General features: G+C 40.4%; 1 protein-coding gene across 2 annotated transcripts in view; it reads right to left on the bottom strand.

The window, feature by feature from the left end:
• Nucleotides 1-1031: 1031 nt before the first annotated feature.
• LOC135496639 (arf-GAP with coiled-coil, ANK repeat and PH domain-containing protein 2-like) overlaps nucleotides 1032-18769 on the bottom strand; it is a 58769-nt gene continuing 41031 nt past the window's right edge. Inside the window, exons 11-22 of one of the 2 annotated variants that reach the window (XM_064786066.1) lie at nucleotides 7904-8007; nucleotides 7422-7574; nucleotides 6984-7101; nucleotides 6667-6818; nucleotides 5534-5656; nucleotides 5114-5278; nucleotides 4684-4901; nucleotides 3849-3938; nucleotides 3442-3668; nucleotides 3054-3224; nucleotides 2601-2712; nucleotides 1032-2330 (exon numbers count right to left, since the gene is read on the bottom strand). In XM_064786066.1, the coding sequence (XP_064642136.1) occupies nucleotides 2227-2330; nucleotides 2601-2712; nucleotides 3054-3224; nucleotides 3442-3668; nucleotides 3849-3938; nucleotides 4684-4901; nucleotides 5114-5278; nucleotides 5534-5656; nucleotides 6667-6818; nucleotides 6984-7101; nucleotides 7422-7574; nucleotides 7904-8007 (1737 nt within the window). In that variant the 3' untranslated portion in view covers nucleotides 1032-2226. The remainder of the gene's footprint in view (nucleotides 2331-2600; nucleotides 2713-3053; nucleotides 3225-3441; nucleotides 3669-3848; nucleotides 3939-4683; nucleotides 4902-5113; nucleotides 5279-5533; nucleotides 5657-6666; nucleotides 6819-6983; nucleotides 7102-7421; nucleotides 7575-7903; nucleotides 8008-18769) is intronic. The other variant, XM_064786067.1, reaches the window with a different exon arrangement.

The following is an 18769-nucleotide window of genomic DNA, read 5'->3' as shown; positions in this document are numbered from 1 at the left end:
GGAGACAGGTACATAATAACAAATGGTTGTTCTGACAGTGAGGTCCTCTGGCTAATATGTTATCTAGACATCATGCAAACATTGTTTGAACCACTCTTCTCTTACTGGCCACACCTAATAATAATATCAATGGAAACATAAAGAGGAATTGTATACACTAGATTCACTGATACAAGACCGGTTCTGGATATTGAATTAAGCTAGATATTATGCACAAGGTTGTTTGAAGCCATTTAACATACGATATGAATAGACAATGGATTGACAACAAAAAAAAAGACTGAAGGTGATGATGTCATGTATTGACTTGGCCTTTTTTCAATTTCAGAGTAATTAATCAACAGGTCTTGGGTCGGTGAAACTAGAGTATTTGTTGTGGCTTCTAGTTCATTGTATAACAGCCATGTACATGATTATAAATACTTTTCACATACCGGTACATAACAGACCTTCACGAATTCCTTAACATCTCTTCAAACATTCCAAATGACGATTTCCAAATATACTCTGTACGGGTATTCGAAAACGCTGTCCAGTGATCCAGCTTTTTCGAATACCCACTCTGTACAGCACATTTAATATAAATGCCACGCCGTGAAAATAGCATAGAAAATTCAAATTCTGATATGGCTTTCAAATACAGTAAGCGGTCGAAAAACTTTCATAGAAATTTGCATACTAGTTTCTACAAAATAATCTATAATCAAATTCAAGGCCACAAATTTTCTCAGTATGCATAACAAACTTTCCTCCTAAACACCTTCCGGGCCCAAATCCCCCCCTCTTTGAGCTGGTTATCGGAGCCTCATTGACTTCATGAAAGAACTACGCCATCGCCATCTTCAGGGCAAGGCTGGAACTGAAAAGGGCAAGGTAGGAACTGAAAAGACCAAACGGTCTTTTCAGTTCTAACCGTACCCTGAAGATGGCGATGGCGTAGTTCAGAACTTTAAATGACTTCATGAAAGAACTACGCCATCGCCATTTTCAGAGCAAGGTAGGAACTGAAGAGACCAAACGGTATATTCAGTACCTACCTTGCCCTGAAGATGGCGATGGCATAGTTCTTTCATGAAGTCCATGAGACTCCGATAACCAGCTCGAAGGGGGAATTTGGGCCACGTAGATCTAAGTGGTTCGGCACTGAAGGTGTTAATAAATGTGGTGCTTTACCAATACCAGCAGCGTCTCGAAGTTCCTATATCTTATTGTAAAGTCCGTATCTTCTGATATATATCTCATGATTACAAAATCAAGACTACTTTTATTTATGTTGGACTGACCGTGTGACTGTGACCCCCCCCTCCATCTCACATTTATTCCCTTCCTTATGACATTATCACTATGAACAGTATTAAATAGTTGGATGTCATTGTTTACAAATGACGTCATTCTGACATCCATCCATCCATCTATCATATGACCAGTGTTTCAATAAGAATAAAGCACCAAATCGTAGATTGTTTTTGGCAACCTCACACTCAATAATGATGAGGCCCTAATTACTAACAAATGAAATTCAAAGTCCCACCATCTCAAATCCACACTGATCAACAACTTCAAATAGATGGCAGCAGGCCCTTTTCCAAGGATCCAATGCACTGAGGCCTTCGATTTCATGTGTGGCACTATTATGCACTGCTATACACTCCCACCCCACCATCCCAAAACAATTTCATTCGACTTTACTAAAATGATATCTGGACATCCTAACGGTGAAGTAATGAACAAAATAGTGTCGAGCTGGGTGCTGCATGAATGAAACCGGGGTGGACCCAGGAGTTATTTCTCCAAAAAAAGTTTCCGATGTGTTCCAAAGTTATGATCAATTTCAAAGATTTTCATGAATGAGGGGTGTGTACATCTGGTGCACGTCCCCCCCCCCTTAGATCTGTGCCTGAAAACATCATCTAGGCACACAAGCATGTTCCTTGAAAACACTTCACAACCCAAATGTTGAGATCAGTTAATGTTGTACAGAAGTTCTATTACTGAACTCCATTCTAAAAGATTTGAAGGAAAGCATATCTGCATATTTGCGGGCGTTTTCTTTTTGCAGATTTTGTGAATAACTGAGATATGTCAAAATAAAACCAAAATATTTTTTCATTGGAAAAACCAAAAGAAATTTGGAATCCAAACAAATCACAAATCACAAAATGTTACTTCTTTTGGGAATTTTCATGAATCGTTATGAAATGAATTGTCATACAAGGACATTAAGAGCTATTGCTCGTCTGAATCCTTGTATTTCTTCCGATTTAATCGCTGCGGATCGTCAGACGCCATGTTCGTGAAATCTCGGAAGACTTCATTGAACGTTTCATCACCTGAAAATTAGAAAGAAACATTTAATCAGTCAAGTGTGCAGAGATGCCAGTGAGCTAGGGCAAAATGTATGGAACCTTTTTCTTGTAAAAATGTTGTCTTTTGATCAGCACCCACTTGTACAATATCGGGTCTAAAATGTTTATTTTTGGTCCAATTTTGAAAATCCCCCACCCTAACATTGTTTACAACCAACATTTCTTCAAAAACTTTCTCGCCCAGACTTTAGATTTCGAGAAAATGAGTGAGGTGAATGTCGTCTGCTTACGTACCGGGCGTGCCGTACATGCAGTCGGTCTCCTTCATCTCTTCATTCAATTTGGCAAGGCGTAGCAACGTCACAATATCAGCATTGGCAGAACTCACAGCTATCTTCAAGGGATCCTGAAACGAAGGATATATAAATTGGTAAAATGGAGGCTGGCTGAAACCATTAAAGGAATACACCGTTTGTAATTGTTTTGAAATTTGTAATTGAATTTGAAACATTCCAATAGCGCAAATAGAAACTGAACATAAATTTCAACATAACCGTTGTGAAGACAGATATACTAATCCTATTTGCACCAAGTTTCAGTAAATTAGTACGCATAATAACTGCATCACGTTATTGTGTATTACTGCATTTCTATTTGCTTGGACCATCAGTCCGGCTCCTGGATCTGCCCCTGATTTCAGTGGGAGAATGGAAGTGAGTGCACCTGGCAGAACCGAAGCCTACTTACATTGCCGTCAGCATCAACTGCATGCTGGTTAGCATTCCTCTTCAAAAACTGGCACACCTGTCCCGTGTGTCCCATCAGGGTAGCGTGGTGGAGAGGCGTCTGTCCACGCCCATCCTTTGTATCCACTTTAGCACCATTTAGCATAAGATATTCACTAGCCGCTAACGACCCCTGGAGGCAGAGGAGAAAGTATGACATTAAACACTACGGTTACTCATTGAGGACTGGCTTAGGAGGCCTAGACTGACACTTGTACAGCTAAGTGTTAAAAAACTGGGCAAACTTTTTCTGGCCAAAGACCGAGGCGCTTGCCCAATAAACCCAATTGTTTTCTAACTGTAGAGAGACCTCTAGTGTTGAAATTAGAACTACATGTATAAATACTTACACTCCGTACAGCCATGATAAGTGGCGTCTTTCCCCCATCATTCTCATTCACCCAATTACATTTTGCACCGTTTGCCACAGCCTCTAACATGACAGGAAGATTGCGAACGTCTGCCGCCTTATAGAGCAGACGGTCTGGATCGAGTGTGCTAACATCTTCCAGTGACGTGACGGATTTGGAATCCGGGTCAACATCTGATGCCGAGTCTTCTGAACTGAGATCTATACCTGGAAAGATCGAAGAAAAATTGCGTAAACAGGTGATTTAAATCGCAATGATCGCTGCTAGGTGTGACAAAAGGATCAAACTGTTTCAAAACAACCCATTTGGGACCAAACCACTGTCCTCAGTAGAGAAGGTGTGCTGCTAAGAGAGGTGTCCACTTAGGGAGGTTCCATTATACTTACTTCGTGCAATAGCGTCATCGTTTTGTATCCCGCCCCCAAACACGATGACATCTTGAGTGCTGCCCCCTAGGCCACTGTCCTGGCTGGCTCCTGAAAGGACAAATAAAACACGGCTGAAAACAGGCTTGATGTCAACATTCTGATTTTATCACAAGTCATGTATTTGTTATTGTTGACTTTGGCAGATTGGAATGCACTCTCCCGGCCTGTATTTCTTTGATGCACTGCATATTCATCCATTTGCTTTTGAATGCACTGTTCATGCATGCATTTGCTTTTGAATGCACTGTAGGCCTACATTCATATATGTGACCCGCTCTACCAAAACTAGGCGCTTGTCGCATCTGAACTTGACAGGTTGATACGGACTTGTTGTTCATTTCCCTATTGTAGACCTTTGGTGAAATGTAACCAAATCAGTTTGTAATAGATTTCACAAAAGGTCTACAATAGGGAAATGAACAACAAGTCCGTATCAACCTGTCAAGTTCAGATGCGACAAGCGCCTAGTTTTGGTAGAGCGAGTCACATATTTGCTTTGGAATACACTGTCCATGCATGTGTTTGCTTTTGAATGCACTGTCCATGCATGTACTTGCTTTTGAATGCACTGTATATTCATGTATTTGCTTTTGAATGCACTGTCCATGCTTGTACTTGCTTTTGAATGCACTGTATATTCATGTATTAGCTTTTGAATACACTGTCCGTGTATGTATTTGCTTTTGAATACACTGTCCATGCATGTATTAGCTTTTGAATACACTGTCCGTGCATGTATTTGCTTTTGAATGCACTGTCCATACATGTATTTGCTTTTGAATGCACTGTGTACCTTGTACTACGCTCAAAGTATCCTTCCCCTTGCTAGGCACTGTCAATTCTGTTGAATCCTTATCTGGTGTTGGCGTCTTTCCTTTCCACAACCGCCGCTTCCGCCTAGAGACGCTCCAGTGTTTTGCCGACCCTGTCTGCTCCGTACCCTTATCTGGTAGCGTCTGAAGAAATGCTTTCGTTAAGTATTTTGCCTTAATCCAAGCTTCGCGTATATCTCTGAAAGGACAAGGGTGCCGAAATGATGAGTGCGATGACAGGTGTAGTGGTTACGACATGCTACTTTATAGACTGCGGCCTAATTAAAGCGGTAATTTGTGACAACATTTCAGGGGCAAAGTAAAAATGTTTTTGCTGTCAAATTAAGGACTTTTTAGGAGGAAAAAAGATCCTCCAAAAATCAGAAATCTCTTCCCCGGTTTCTAACTCACCTATTACATTGAGGCGAAGCTCGTTTGGCTATGCTCTCGTCCACGTGTGCTTCATAAATGCTATTCACTACATCATTCCCTAACTCGGCCATCACCTTGAGCTGTTCGGGCTCCCAGGCGTCCAAGGTCAATGATCTCACCTTGGATTTGTGGACACCAAAACTCCTGTAATATTAGAAGTAAATGTTGGAGTTCTGGTATTAAGTCCGCTGGGATCTCATCCTTGGTAGTTCTGATAGCCAATAGCCTGGCTGGGTTGTTCAAAACTCTTTTACCTTTAACGACATCTTCTGTACAGCGTTGCGCACCACCTTGCATGTCTGTCGTAGATTTTCTCTGGTCAAGTGGCCATCCCATGGACACAAAGCTAGAGAAATGCACTATCCTGTTATCAGAGGGCGTAGCAATAAAACAGCTTACCGATGAATCCCCGAGCATTCTATACATAACGTTATCCCGAGGTTCATACTCGACCACCTCGGATCGGTCGCTCCACAATCGCAGCATTTCTCGTTGCCAGGGATACCGGTGATCTGTTGTATCCTGAAACGAAACAGTCTAAAATGTTATTTCAAGTTGGCAACATGAAATATATGCTCCTTGAATTGAATGATCAAGTTTTTTTCCATCGACAACTGCTCAAGAAAAGGATGACTTTATGCAGGATATGCTCCCCATGCTAAATGCACCTGTCTCAAAATGGTATGTCAAGTTGACAACTCGAAATAAAAACAAACTCTAACACTCTAAAACTATTCATTTGTTCTTCCAATCATCAATCTGAAGCAGTTCGCATGAGAGACTTTGCACATTCTGCAGTTGGTAAAGTTTATTTTCATCGGCACCAACAAGCAAGCTGTTACAATAATTCAGTCTCGATAAGACATTTGATTGGACAAGTACCTTTGTTGCGATGTCAAGCATTGCGGTGCAAATCATCTTGAACTAAACTCTTTCTTCCACTGGAAGCCAGTCTTGATATGTTGGAAGCTCAAAACTTCCTTTGAACAACCAGGGCCCGAAACAAGACTCCCTTAACCATTTATAAGCATAGACCCCACAAGCTACTTTATGAAGCTACATCTAGTTCGCTGAAGCGCTAGACGAACATGTGATTTTTATCACTGCGACCTGCGATGAAGCCATGACAACATGACAATTGTCGGTGAAATGTGGTTGCTGATCTGTACTTACACTATATCTAATGTTTTCATGGCTCTGTTACAAGTCGCAGCGACTAAGATTGCATGTTTTAGGGGGCCTCTTGCCAAAGAGAAACCCGTAAAGAACCGCAAAAGCAAATTTGATTGGAAAAAATGAAACTTTTGTAATCTGCCAAAATAGAAATTTTGAATTTTTCTTCAAAAGAGGAAGTTTACAGAAGAGTTTTACTGACGACAACATCTGAATGAAAAACTCTGTAAAACGCTAAAAGTCTAAAACCACCACGAAGATTACGCAGAGATGTGAGAAGAAGAGACAGCATCCGAACCCAAGGAAGGAGAGGATAGGACATCTCAGCGGATGGAAAAAAATCGGATAGTTTATATCACCTCTGGACGTCATATGTCTTCATAATCTCCATCTCTACTGCATACCTTGCCTTCACTGGGTTAGGTAGCCTCTGTGGTGGAGTGTCCGGGGCTGTTTCGAGACTAGCTGAGCTCGGACTCTGGACTGGAGTGGTGCGTGGTGATCGGTCCTCCTGAAGAACAAAGAAAGACAAAGCTATTACTGGTTTTAAACCATTGAACTTACAAAAGTGACGTCACAAGATTGTATATAACGTCATAATGACCTCTGCTGTAGCGAGGTGAGTTTTGGGGCAGCGCATCTTTTGGAACCTGGAATGGAATTAGATAGGACCTACCTCTTCTTTTGTATTAGGTTGGTGGGAGGCGTCCCTGTAGGCCTTGGAGACGCCTGCTTGTATTGCTTCAATCCATGCCTGGCACTCGCTCTCTGAGTCCGCCTGTAGCATATGACTTCTGCAATGGATATAGAAAAATAATACTGATAATAACGCTTTTCACTGTATTATCTACTGTCTCAAAGTGCTTTACAATTGCAAACATTACTACCCAGCCTATTCAGAAACCTTTCTGGAGAACCAATGTATAGTAGAACCTCTCTATAAGGGTACCCTTGGAAATGCTGCCTTTAATACAGAGGTGTCCTGATTAGAGAAGTTGAATTGAGTAGAAACAGCCCTTTGGGACCAAAATCCTTGCCTCGAACAATGTAATCGAGACTCCAGGGAACGCAAGAACATAAATCCCAAACACATCAGAACCATGACTCCTCGTACCTTGTCGGTGAGACCACTTCGAAGCACGCCCTTTTGTCAACCTCGTAAGCAGGTTTGACATTACACAGTCTGAGATCGTCCTCCATTGTCGTCAACGTATCCTTCGTTCGTTTCCTGTAGACTAGTTGGTTGTCATGGATCATGAACCACCGTCTGCAATTCGAAGATGAAATTATCGTTTGCTCCAAGATGTTGAGAAGTGCTGCATATCGCTCTCATTTTCACAATTGCTGTAGGATTTTCATTAAACCTACCTCAAATGAATCAGAGTATCCTGTACTGCTGTTTTAATCCATTCAAAGATTCATTCCGCCCACAACCGCTCCAAAAAACGGCCAAACGTTACTGCACAGGAAATGTTACCACACAATGTTTGAACAAGAGTTTGCTGCCATTCTATTTTGTTATGATTATAATGCCGTACACTCCAAATCACAATTGACATCCCTTAAGTCGCGTCAGTAGCGCACATCAAGACTTACCTGACCCACGTTTTGAATGCATTGCTGGTCCTCTTGAAGAGGTAACCCTCCATCTTGATATCGCCATGATCGTTGACCGTGTGTGAGACTGACTGGTTTAGATCCTGAAACGACACGAATATGGAAATTATGAGCTATGATATCAAATGTTAAGACGGTGAAATCTGTCAGACTGAAAGATGAATTCTGATGTTTCAAATCATATTAGTTTTTGGTTCATTAAATGCCAAATTATACAAGACCATCTGAATGATATGGATGGAGAATGTGTAGCTGGCTTTTTCGTCTGGGAAGGGGAAGGGCAAAGGGCAACTGTCTGTCCAAAATCACGGTCAAAACACATTTGACTACTTAGGAGTTTGCTGCCTCTCTCCCACTAGCCATGCCCCTGCCAAAGATCACCTACTTCATTACTTGAAGCATAGTCCGAATCATCCCAAATATAAAGAGACAACTGGGGCACTCTGAAGAAACCCTTGCTCTGCCTCAAAAATTCAATCCTATCCATGGCAGTTAGCGAACACTGACTGTCAAACACAAAATCTGAATAACTCTTCCACAAACGCATACATAATAAGCCTCGGAACAGCCCTTTTGTTTATATTTAGCACACAGACACCAAATTTTCTGATTCTTGACACAAAAGCTGACGAATCTACGTCAATTGCCAATCGTTTAGACTGAATATGCACAATGACTGATTAGGTATCTCCTCTTTTGGATGTGACCGGGCCACATTGATGAGAATTAGCGAGTTCTGGTTTAATTTGTTGTCGAACCTCTCCAATAGGACGAAACAGATAGAACCCCGACAGAACAACATCCAGTTTACAGAGGATAAAGTTTATCGATGCTATTTTTAGTCAGTACCAATCATTGGCTGCAGAGTTGGACCATCTGGCAGTCTAATGTTAGACATGTCACAGGGTAGACTCTGGAACAAGATCTTGGAACGTAGTCCCTACAATTCCATTCGTCGTCACCAATTTAAACAAAACACACATCTACTGATGTTGCAGCCAAAAAGCATCTTGACCAACAAGGTTGTCACATCTTGTCATCTTAACCCCGGCTACGTTTAAAGGCAGTTTAGACCATGAGGTTCAGGATGCCAAAAAAGAGGCAACTAATTTTGTCCACAGCAGTACCACCATAGGGTCTTTACAGATATACAACATCACCATGAAACAGACAGGACAGTCAATATTTTCTATTCCAAATATTGGTAGATGGTCTCCAACCCAAGTTGTCACTGATTACCATTTGCGTTTACAGACTAATTATTCATTTATTCTAATTATGCTATGACATGTATGAGCAATTAGTCGACCAGTGTTTTAGTGCGGCATTTGACCTGACTCGAGAACCTAGAGAATACCTCTATGTTGTGACACTACATGTACAACCACTGATTTGAATGTAGAGCCTCTAAAGCCCTGGCATTGGCTGCCAGTCAAGAGCCTGTCTTGCTCCTAATTTACAAGGCTAGGAAGAGAGTAAAGCAAGTAAACTATATGAATGCTGACAAAAGGTGGTTTTGTGATACATTGCGTAAATTCTGGCCTAGTTCTCTGGTAACGTGGGTGGGAACAGAAAAAAATCCGAGGTTAGTCACATAACCATCGGCACCCGCTTTGACCTAGAATAATTTGATCACATGACAGCGATGACGCACGTTTTTGACTTACCCAGATTGAATCAGGTCCGATCCGGTTATATTTGACCTTGCCCGTCAAACGGAGAGTCAAGGCAACTTTCTCCCACTTCAAGCTGGGGTAGCACAAGGTATCCATGTGACACGCTTTAAAGCCGCTGTTTATGTGCATAAGGCTTGCAAAGTTCCCAAAATCTCACAACTGAATGGTCTACGATGTTAGGAATCCATTCTCATCATTTCTGAAACACCGTGGCACCGTAAAGAAATAGTCCCTTTCCTTCTTCACAGCAAAACAACTCGTCGTCACAGATCGGGAAACGTTGAATTTACTACTCAATATGTTCTTACAGTGAACTACAAGTGTGTCCAAGTTTGTTTTGTTAAGGTTCATATTGTCCGGATATTGGTACACCCTGTAGTTTCAATACACTGACATCATGTAATTTGGACACTCCAACACCTTTGCCGCCCGATCCCTGCTGATACTCCAAAACTGTTGTCAAATTGCGAATAGGCCTATAATAAGTCCGCCGAGAACATGTTTTGACAAACAATGAAATATAAACATGTACTCAATATCAAAATACGATCGATAGTGCTTAAGTCCAGCACTGTGTGATAACCAAAGGCGAGACGCCATAAAATCCTCTAGCGATACAAGGAAGATATGTAATATCTAAAAACCCGAGATAAAACAGTTACAATCACAACCCATATATATCTTAACAAGAAGTACATGTACATTTATGTGCAGCTAGGGCTATTCTGATGATATTCCTTAAAGAACAATCGAACCGGGCAAAGTCTTGAGGGCAATTTGGTAATTTATTGAAATGTTTTGCGGTTAATCAATAGGCCTATGTTTTATTCAACTTCATCTGGGTCAAGGGGCTGAGCCGAGACTTGCCACATGACAAGATAAGCTTCTGTTAAAAACATATTAACTGAATCAATGATATTAACCGAGATAACTCAGGACACCCCATGTTCCATTCCCATTCCCATGACCAGAGGTTGAGTCCGTGCAAGCACCACATGTTTCTTACATGGTGGTTTTTTTTGCTTGCCCCAGAATAGAGACTGAGACAAGGAGCCTCGGTTATACGTCTCGCTCAAAGGACGAAGCAATTTTCGGTTGAGTGTTTTGCTCAAGGATGCAAGGCAAAACAGTGGTGAGGGGCGAAAGCACAACCTCCTGATTATGAGCCAAGTGCCTGGTTGCTTCATCGACATTAGCGGTAATGAGTGTGTTAAGTCCTAACTCATTGTCAATTGATCAACCAGATATCGTATAGAGTAAATTTTTTACTAACACTTTAAAGGGTAACTCGTGTCAAATTTCACCATATAATGTTTTAGCTGTTTTTGACAAATAACTACGTCACTTTCTCATAAATCGGTAAGGTTTTCGAATCGAAATGCACATTTTCCAGAAATTGATGGTTTAATCCCGCCCGGACGGCTCGCTTCGATGCCGTTTTCGTTGATGACGTCACAACATGAACATTTTAGCGGTCGCGGTGGTTTACATTCAGCGATTTTATGATAAATCTTATCATAAATGGAAAATTTGAGCTTTACATTTGTGATCAACATTTAAAAACGGACGTATTTCCGCAAAGTTGTAAATCACATCATAGTATCACTTTAAACAAACTCGAAATCAAATTGACACAAGCCACGAGTCATGGAAACTTTACACCATATTGCCAAATTTAGCTTATTTCCCTCGCTAAATTTAGTCATGGAAAAACCTTATTCAAATTAGAATGGATAAGTTTACAACACAGGTTGGAGTTCAGTTTACACGGGATTTTTTTCTCCAAACCAAAAATTGATACAAGAACAATGGGTTATTAATGGAGAATTTGTAAGTTTAGAATGTCAGTTGATCTGCTTTACGAGGGGAGAGACTAATATACTTAGTTCAGAGAAAGAAATGGGCAGCTATTGAGCAGAAAACATTGCCGACAGCACAAGTAAAACAAACTTTTTCAACAATTTGAGAAAACCGTCCAAGTGGAATTTACAGGCATTGAACTCCTGTTGAACCAGCCCTTGTAAGGATCAACCATTTCGTATCTCACAAATCACATCGTCGGGTATCATCGCATGAAGCACAAGGACAACAGATTCCAAAACCTTCGAGGACTATCCAAATATATCATGGAGTGAGTAAATTTTTCAATGGACACAGGACTTTCTGATGAGAAACGATCTTCATGATGATATACCAAAATTTTGGGTTATTTCATTTTCGTTTTACTGAGACTTGTGTTGAACTCATCAATTCTTCCACTATCTTATTTTCAACCTACATTCTTCGCAATCAACAGCTTATACCAAGAATTGATAAAGATGAGGTTTTACTAATTCTTGGTTATACTATTGATACAGCAGCACTATCCTTTATGAAAATATGTCGAACACAAAAGTCATAAATTTTCCATGTGAGGAAAAACTGATCTGATGACGAAAGGTAGGACTCGCTTCAAACCAAGCTCAACATTCCAAGTTTCCTATTCTGTATATCTCTCAGCTACGACCGTGGCCTGGTTCAAAACTTACGAGATATGACCTCATACGCGTTTAAACCAACAGCCAACAGTCTTTCATCGGACAACGGTCTGTCTATCTACGATATTTTCGGCTACATACAAGGAGGCTTCGTAGCAGTGGTTATTTTAGCCGGTTTGATGGGTAATATTCTTTCCCTTGTTATCTTTGCCCGAGCTCCGGTAAAAGATGATCCAACGGTGCAATACTTCACATGGGTGACGCTAGGAGATGCCGGTGTGCTAATTTTCTTCGCCCTACCCGATTGGCTCCGCTACGGAATGGCCTACATCATACCCGGTGTGTCTTTCAATCTGTACGGTCCATCAGACTTCATGTGCAAGTCGATCCGGTTTTGCTACTACACATGCGCGACCCTCTCGTCACTTTGTTTGGTTAGCTTCACCTTCGAGAGAGCCGTCTTCGTTTGGTTCCCGCTAAAACGTACCCTCATAACGGGTCACAAAAGAAAAATCGCAATCTTCATTATCGCCTTGGTGAGCCTCTTGACGAATATCCACGTCGCAGTTCTCATGAAAAATTTCAAAGAGGTAACCGGGTCGAACTGCTATTATGAAACGGATTTAGTCGAGTTTGCCATCGACGGTCTTCGCTACGTGACCATACCGTGCGTTCTCATCTTGGTCTTCAACGCTCTGATCATCGTCGGTTTGATTCGGGCCCAAAATGAGCGGAAGCTGGTAGCAGCATCGTCAGCAACAGCTCCGGAGACAAAATCAAACGCGGTTCTGATCAATCTCATTCTTATATCACTGTTCTATGTCCTGTTCAACACTCCCCGCGCCATCATGTGGACCTTATTCGGATGGTTTAAAACACAAGGGGCTGATCCATCCTACTTAGCAATGCTCTTTCTGACGGCGAAATTTTGTCAGTTGTTCTGGCTCCTGAATTATTGTACTAATTTTGTGATATACTGCATGTCACTGAAGTTTTATCGAGAGGAATTGGCAAAGCTTTTCAAGTGTTGCACTAAACTGAACAGTAAATAGTCACCACTTAAGTCTCATTGAACTCTACAAGAACAGTAACCCGTATGCCAAATCCAGAAGGGGCTGAAAGGATAGTTTAGTTGATGATTTGCCTCCTAGGTGGCAGGATTGAAGAAAGCAGGTTTGGCCATCTAGGAATCAATAGGTGAACTAAAATCTACTGCTCTTTATCACCGAATATTCTCATGATTAAAGTCATCATATCTAGTTAACGTTGATCAAATTTCACTGGAAAGTTTGCTCTATATGAAGTCAGCACCTAACTACGTACTATGCTAGGAGCATTTTTACTCTGGCGACAAAATGCTGTCATGAAAGACAGCCGTTGGGCTTTGGCCTACAGCCTACAAGGTAATTTTTAGAAAAGGTCATCCTGGCTTAACATGGGTTAAGTCTTGTGCCATTATAGACTTGTGATAGATGGTGCGGACGCTAATCCATGAAACGTCAAGATGCAGCTCACGATATCTCAATGTACCTCACTTAGAGCAGCTGAAGTATTCGAAAAGTTTCACAAGGTGAAATTTGTTTATGTCGCCAATTCTGAATGACTCTACTAAATCGCACTGCAGACAAGTGGTTTTTATTGCAGCAGCGTGTGATTATTATTGCTGCAATGTGTGATAAAGAATCGCTTGTCTGTGTGTGAAATTTATCGTCACTTTGATCTGCAATAAAAGTCAAACAATAATGATATTTATCTCACGGGAGCTTCCAATGACTGTGCAGACAGGCGATTTTTGTCGTGTGCGATAAGTACACCGCTGCAATAAAAATTGCTAATTTGTGGTGTACTTATCAGCAAACAATTTTACAGTGATTCCTGAAACACCATGGATGAAAGGTTGCTGGGTATTTAGTTCAACAAATAAGCATTTGATGGCAGCACTGAGAAATGTCAGATATTTCACGTAACCACCTCCTGAACACAATGATATGTGATGCTTTGAAGAGAATAAATATGGCTGAGCCTCTCTATCAAGGACACCCTTGGGACTGACAAGTGCTGTCCTTCATTACCTTCCACTATAGGATACATAATACTCTTTTTATTCAAATTCTTGCCAGAAAATAAAATCGGTGAAATATAGATACAAATTGGATGAAGGTTTATCTTAGATACTCGTCTTGTTTTGATAAGGTGACACAGATACCAACCTGGGTTTACATAATTTCTTTACCAACAATTTGACATTTCGGTTTCATCAAGCCAGGCACATTAGATATCACAGCTGATAGAGTTTTTCTCCTGCATTCTGGAAAAGACCGGAAAAACTGTGATAAGATAACTGATGCAAAATAAAATCCATGTTATACAGACACTTTTTAATACATCTACTTTAAAGATAGGAAGGTTTGCCTAAGGCACTTTAATTACTTATGATAAAGACGACCTGGATACCAGGTCTGGTATACACAACATTTTCACTCTGTATGGCGGGAAAAATGATAACTGCCGATGTACAGGTTCCCTTTTTCATAAGAACTCTTGAAAAGATAATCAGTTGACTATCACTATTGGACCAGTGATGATTATGTTTGACAAGGCAGTGGCATTAAATCAATGTTTTATTATGGTTTATAAGACGTCTTTTCATTATAATTCACCAACATGGCATTCACCACATTCCATTGTTTTAAGATATTGTTATCATTAGCATTGTTATTTCATGGGTGACTCAACCAACAAGATATCAACAAGAAAGGAATTCTTTTACTTCCTCTAAGCCTCTCACAATAAGCGGGGGTGGCAGAAACTAATAGTTCCAGACTAAACATGGCTTTGTGTTACTCCCCCGCTTAACTTTGGTATGTCTTTTTGAAGGGATACACTGTTCATCTTTACTGGAGGCTCAGGAAAATAGACATGCAGTTATAAACAACGATGTATGGCAAATATCATGCATGCAAATTCGCTGATGTTTTTGTAACAGTATTTGTATATAACAGCAGTGAAAGTCATATTCAGTTCACCTGATACCAAATTGGAAATTTTCAAATTCAATTACAAAGGATAAGGGTGTGTATGATGTCATTTTAAGAATGGCGGGCATAACCGATTGTCTCATTTTATCATCTACTGCCATCTGTTAGACAATCGGGTACCGATCTAGCAAACTTCACATTAAACAAACGGTAAACCAGGTAATTTTCACAATGTCATAAGTGTGTGAATTTGCTCATTTTTCATTTGTCTTGGACTAAATTCTGTGGGTTCGCTGCCGGAATTTAATAGGTTTAATGGTTAATGCATTAAAAACATGTCAGAGTTGAAATTGTTGGCAAGATTTATGTTTCCGTTTGCCCCCAAATTGCAAGAGAAAAAAATGGTCACAAACTGTTTACAGCACAATGAACATTGCACAAGAAAAGAATTACACCACTGCCTTTTGTCTCTCAAAGATTCTGCAGAACTTTCGCCCAGAACCAAGAGTTTTTTCTCCAGAGAATTTATTCACCTGGTTCTGGAATGTCTGAATGAGAAAAAGTGTTTTTTCTCACCTTAACATAATCAGCCAACGAAACTAAATATCGGAAACTTTGCAGCAAGTGAGAATAAATGATATTTCGGACGTCCAAAAACCACTGTAATGAATGTCTGCATTAATTCCTCAAGACCTGGCTGCTCTAAAAGATGAAACCACAGCGCCAGTTATAACTGACATCCATTAGCCTACCCAACATCAACTGCTACCGGAATGGTACTCTACCAGACTTTGTTGGCGACCTGTGTTCCACTTGTAGTAACAGGGTTAAACTTAAGTAAGTATATCTCAAATGAATTTCAAAGATTTTTTGAAAAAATCCACGAGTTGTGGACCAAGGATACGCCTACACTTCTCAGTGCAAGAAACAGCTGGTTGAATCATATGCCAATCAGCCCATGGTGACAACCTTGCCCAGAATCTCGTTCCATAACAATGCACATTCCAAGGGGTCAAATAGTTTGAAAGACTTGAGCCTTGGAGTATGGGTTCAACTGTAGATATCAGGAGTGGACTCACTTGAAAAATGAGCTCAGGATAGACCACGCTACTTCAAATTCTGATAGCTTTTTGACCAATTTGAGTTTTCTGAGAATCAACATGGACATGGAACATAATAGGGTAAATGTTTCCCCAACTGGTTTAAGAGGAGAAATCTTTTTCCAAGTGCAGTAGCAGCGAGATAAAATGGGACGAAGGTCATCTTGAAATGACAACAAGAGAGGGTGATGGGAATGAAATAGCCAGGGACCATTGTGCTCGCTTGTGGCCAAAAGCATGCCTATTGAGAGTTTGGTTAGTGTCGCCATACCAGACCAGCCCTTGGTTCCAAGATCACACCAAGCCTCTGGGTGCAGTCTCCCTTTCCCAAACTTTCCCGCCGCTGTGATTCTAGATTTGTGAGTTTACCTATAAATTGCAGTGTCATTTCAAAGTCATTACTTCAAGGGTTTGCAAACACTTGACTTCAGAGTCAAGAAGTTCGGTCAATTTGATGTTGACTCAATTACTATGAACTAGTCATAATTGACAGGATCTCAGGATGAGTGGTATTTGACCACAGTTATAAAGTATTAGAGATAAAAATTGAATAAAGTTGATCTTTTCATCAAACAGTTAAACTCTTTTTACCTTGACGTGATAGAATCGTTCACAAAATTCTTCCTCACTCTATAGAGTTTTATTTGTATACATATATATTTCCTTCCTTTCAAAGTTGGCGATTCATGAGGAACTGATTCTTTGGGGCGTTTCATGTACAAGATCTGCTTCATCACCTTGAAATTTGCTCAGGTGCAAGATCTTTGCAATGATGTGCATTTGTCGCAGGGGGCCCCCTTTGTTCGTCCACTTTGATGTCATTATTCATATATCAGATTACACACGCCCATTTATGCCATCGACAATCTACTAGGCCGGCAAAAATGTGGTCAAATAATGACATCCGTCGCCAATTATCCAAAATCTCAACCAATTGTGTGTCTTGATCCTCCCAGTCGTCAATATTTCTAACCTAAGTGTTATAATGAATGAATAAACAAATATCCTGCAGACTTGGAAATTCTGCCCAAACACAAAATTATCAATGCCGCCTTTTTGTGGAGATAGGCCTGCCTAATTCAATTATCCATGGGAGTCCCATCTTATCGAATTCAAAACATTTTGCACCTATGACCTTTCAGGCATTGGAACCATATCGCTATGAATATTATCTTATGAATGAAGATCTCTTCAACAGATTTTTCAGACATTGGCCCAGCGTAAAGTTCATTCAACGCAAAACAAGCTCGATCACCCGGGACAGAACACGCATTCAATACGGCGGGACCATTTCCGGAATCAAAATCGCGCTTGAAAAGTCCATTCAGAAGAACACGCATACGTAGGCCTCAATATTTCGCAAAAAGAAAAAATTGCAAAAGGTTTCACAAAGGATTCACACTCGAGACCACGTTTGCTGTGTTAAATGAAACGACAGGGTAAACAATCCGCTATATTTGAATATAGTCGGATTTAGGTCAAGTCTGATTCAAGAAGATGGTTTTTTTCCGACGGTACCCTCCAATCCTGGACATTTTCTAGGCCTGGATAAATGTAGCACCGTAAATACGGAAATATTCCCAACCATCGTGAAAATACAACTTTTGCATACCGGGTACATGTACTTTAAACTTTTTGAGTTTTGAGACCTACGTTACTTTAACTTCAATAAGGTTTTCCTTTTCGTGGCCATATTCTTTCGTGATTTGATGTAAAAGTGAAAAAAATTCCACGGGAATATCTCTGAGTTTACTATATATTGTCGTCTGATGAAAAAAGAGTGTCAAGAACGTAAAAAACTTTGCAGTCAGGTAGTTCGAATATGTTGAAGTAATACTTAAATTTTTCAGCAAATACACTTCACTGCAGCTGAATTGCTGAAATGGGAAACGTTACCATGAAGACCGACTTTGAAAACGATCACACTGAGAGAAACGATCGTTTTGAGTGTCAATGTTAACCCTTTTGCTGCGGATGACGTGCATAGAACGTCATGTACATCGCCCAATGACGTGCTGATAACGTGCATACCACGTCATAGCCAATTAAAATTTTCTAATAGCAAGCCGGGAACAAATGCAAAAAAATATCAATCAAATAATTTTGTTTTATCAATAAGAAATATAAATAGATTGGGTCACTTGTGAATGGGAACATGAAATTGTACTAAAACAATTATGACAGACTTAAAACATCTGAAGTCTCCATAGGGGGTTCACTCCCCACTGCTTTGCAGGAAATCAGGATTGTCTGCTAATTGCATCAACATTTTTATATCGAAAATGCGTTTTTTACGGCATTGTTATAAACTCATTGCAGGCCTTGTACATGTAGGCGTAGGGAAAAGACACAACATTGTACTTTCACAACTGGGTTCGTTTTCCATCTTGATAGAGGAAGCTAGGATTGTGTGTGAATTGTGGGAGGCATTTTTTTACAGATTTTTTGCAGATCACTAAGTGCATTAACCTCAAGAGAATGATATTCTGAATGTAGGGCAGGAAATGCTTCACAAAGATATACCACAAAAGTCGGGCCTGTTAATATGATTTTGAATAATCTAATTATAATGCGACAATGTCACAATATCGTGAATGGAACATGTCTCAATGAG

This window comes from Lineus longissimus, chromosome 12 (genome assembly GCF_910592395.1).
Source record: "Lineus longissimus chromosome 12, tnLinLong1.2, whole genome shotgun sequence".
Lineage (NCBI taxonomy): Eukaryota > Metazoa > Nemertea > Pilidiophora > Heteronemertea > Lineidae > Lineus > Lineus longissimus.
The sequence above is the reverse complement of the archived record's forward strand: the minus strand, read 5'-3'. Positions and strand labels throughout refer to the sequence as shown.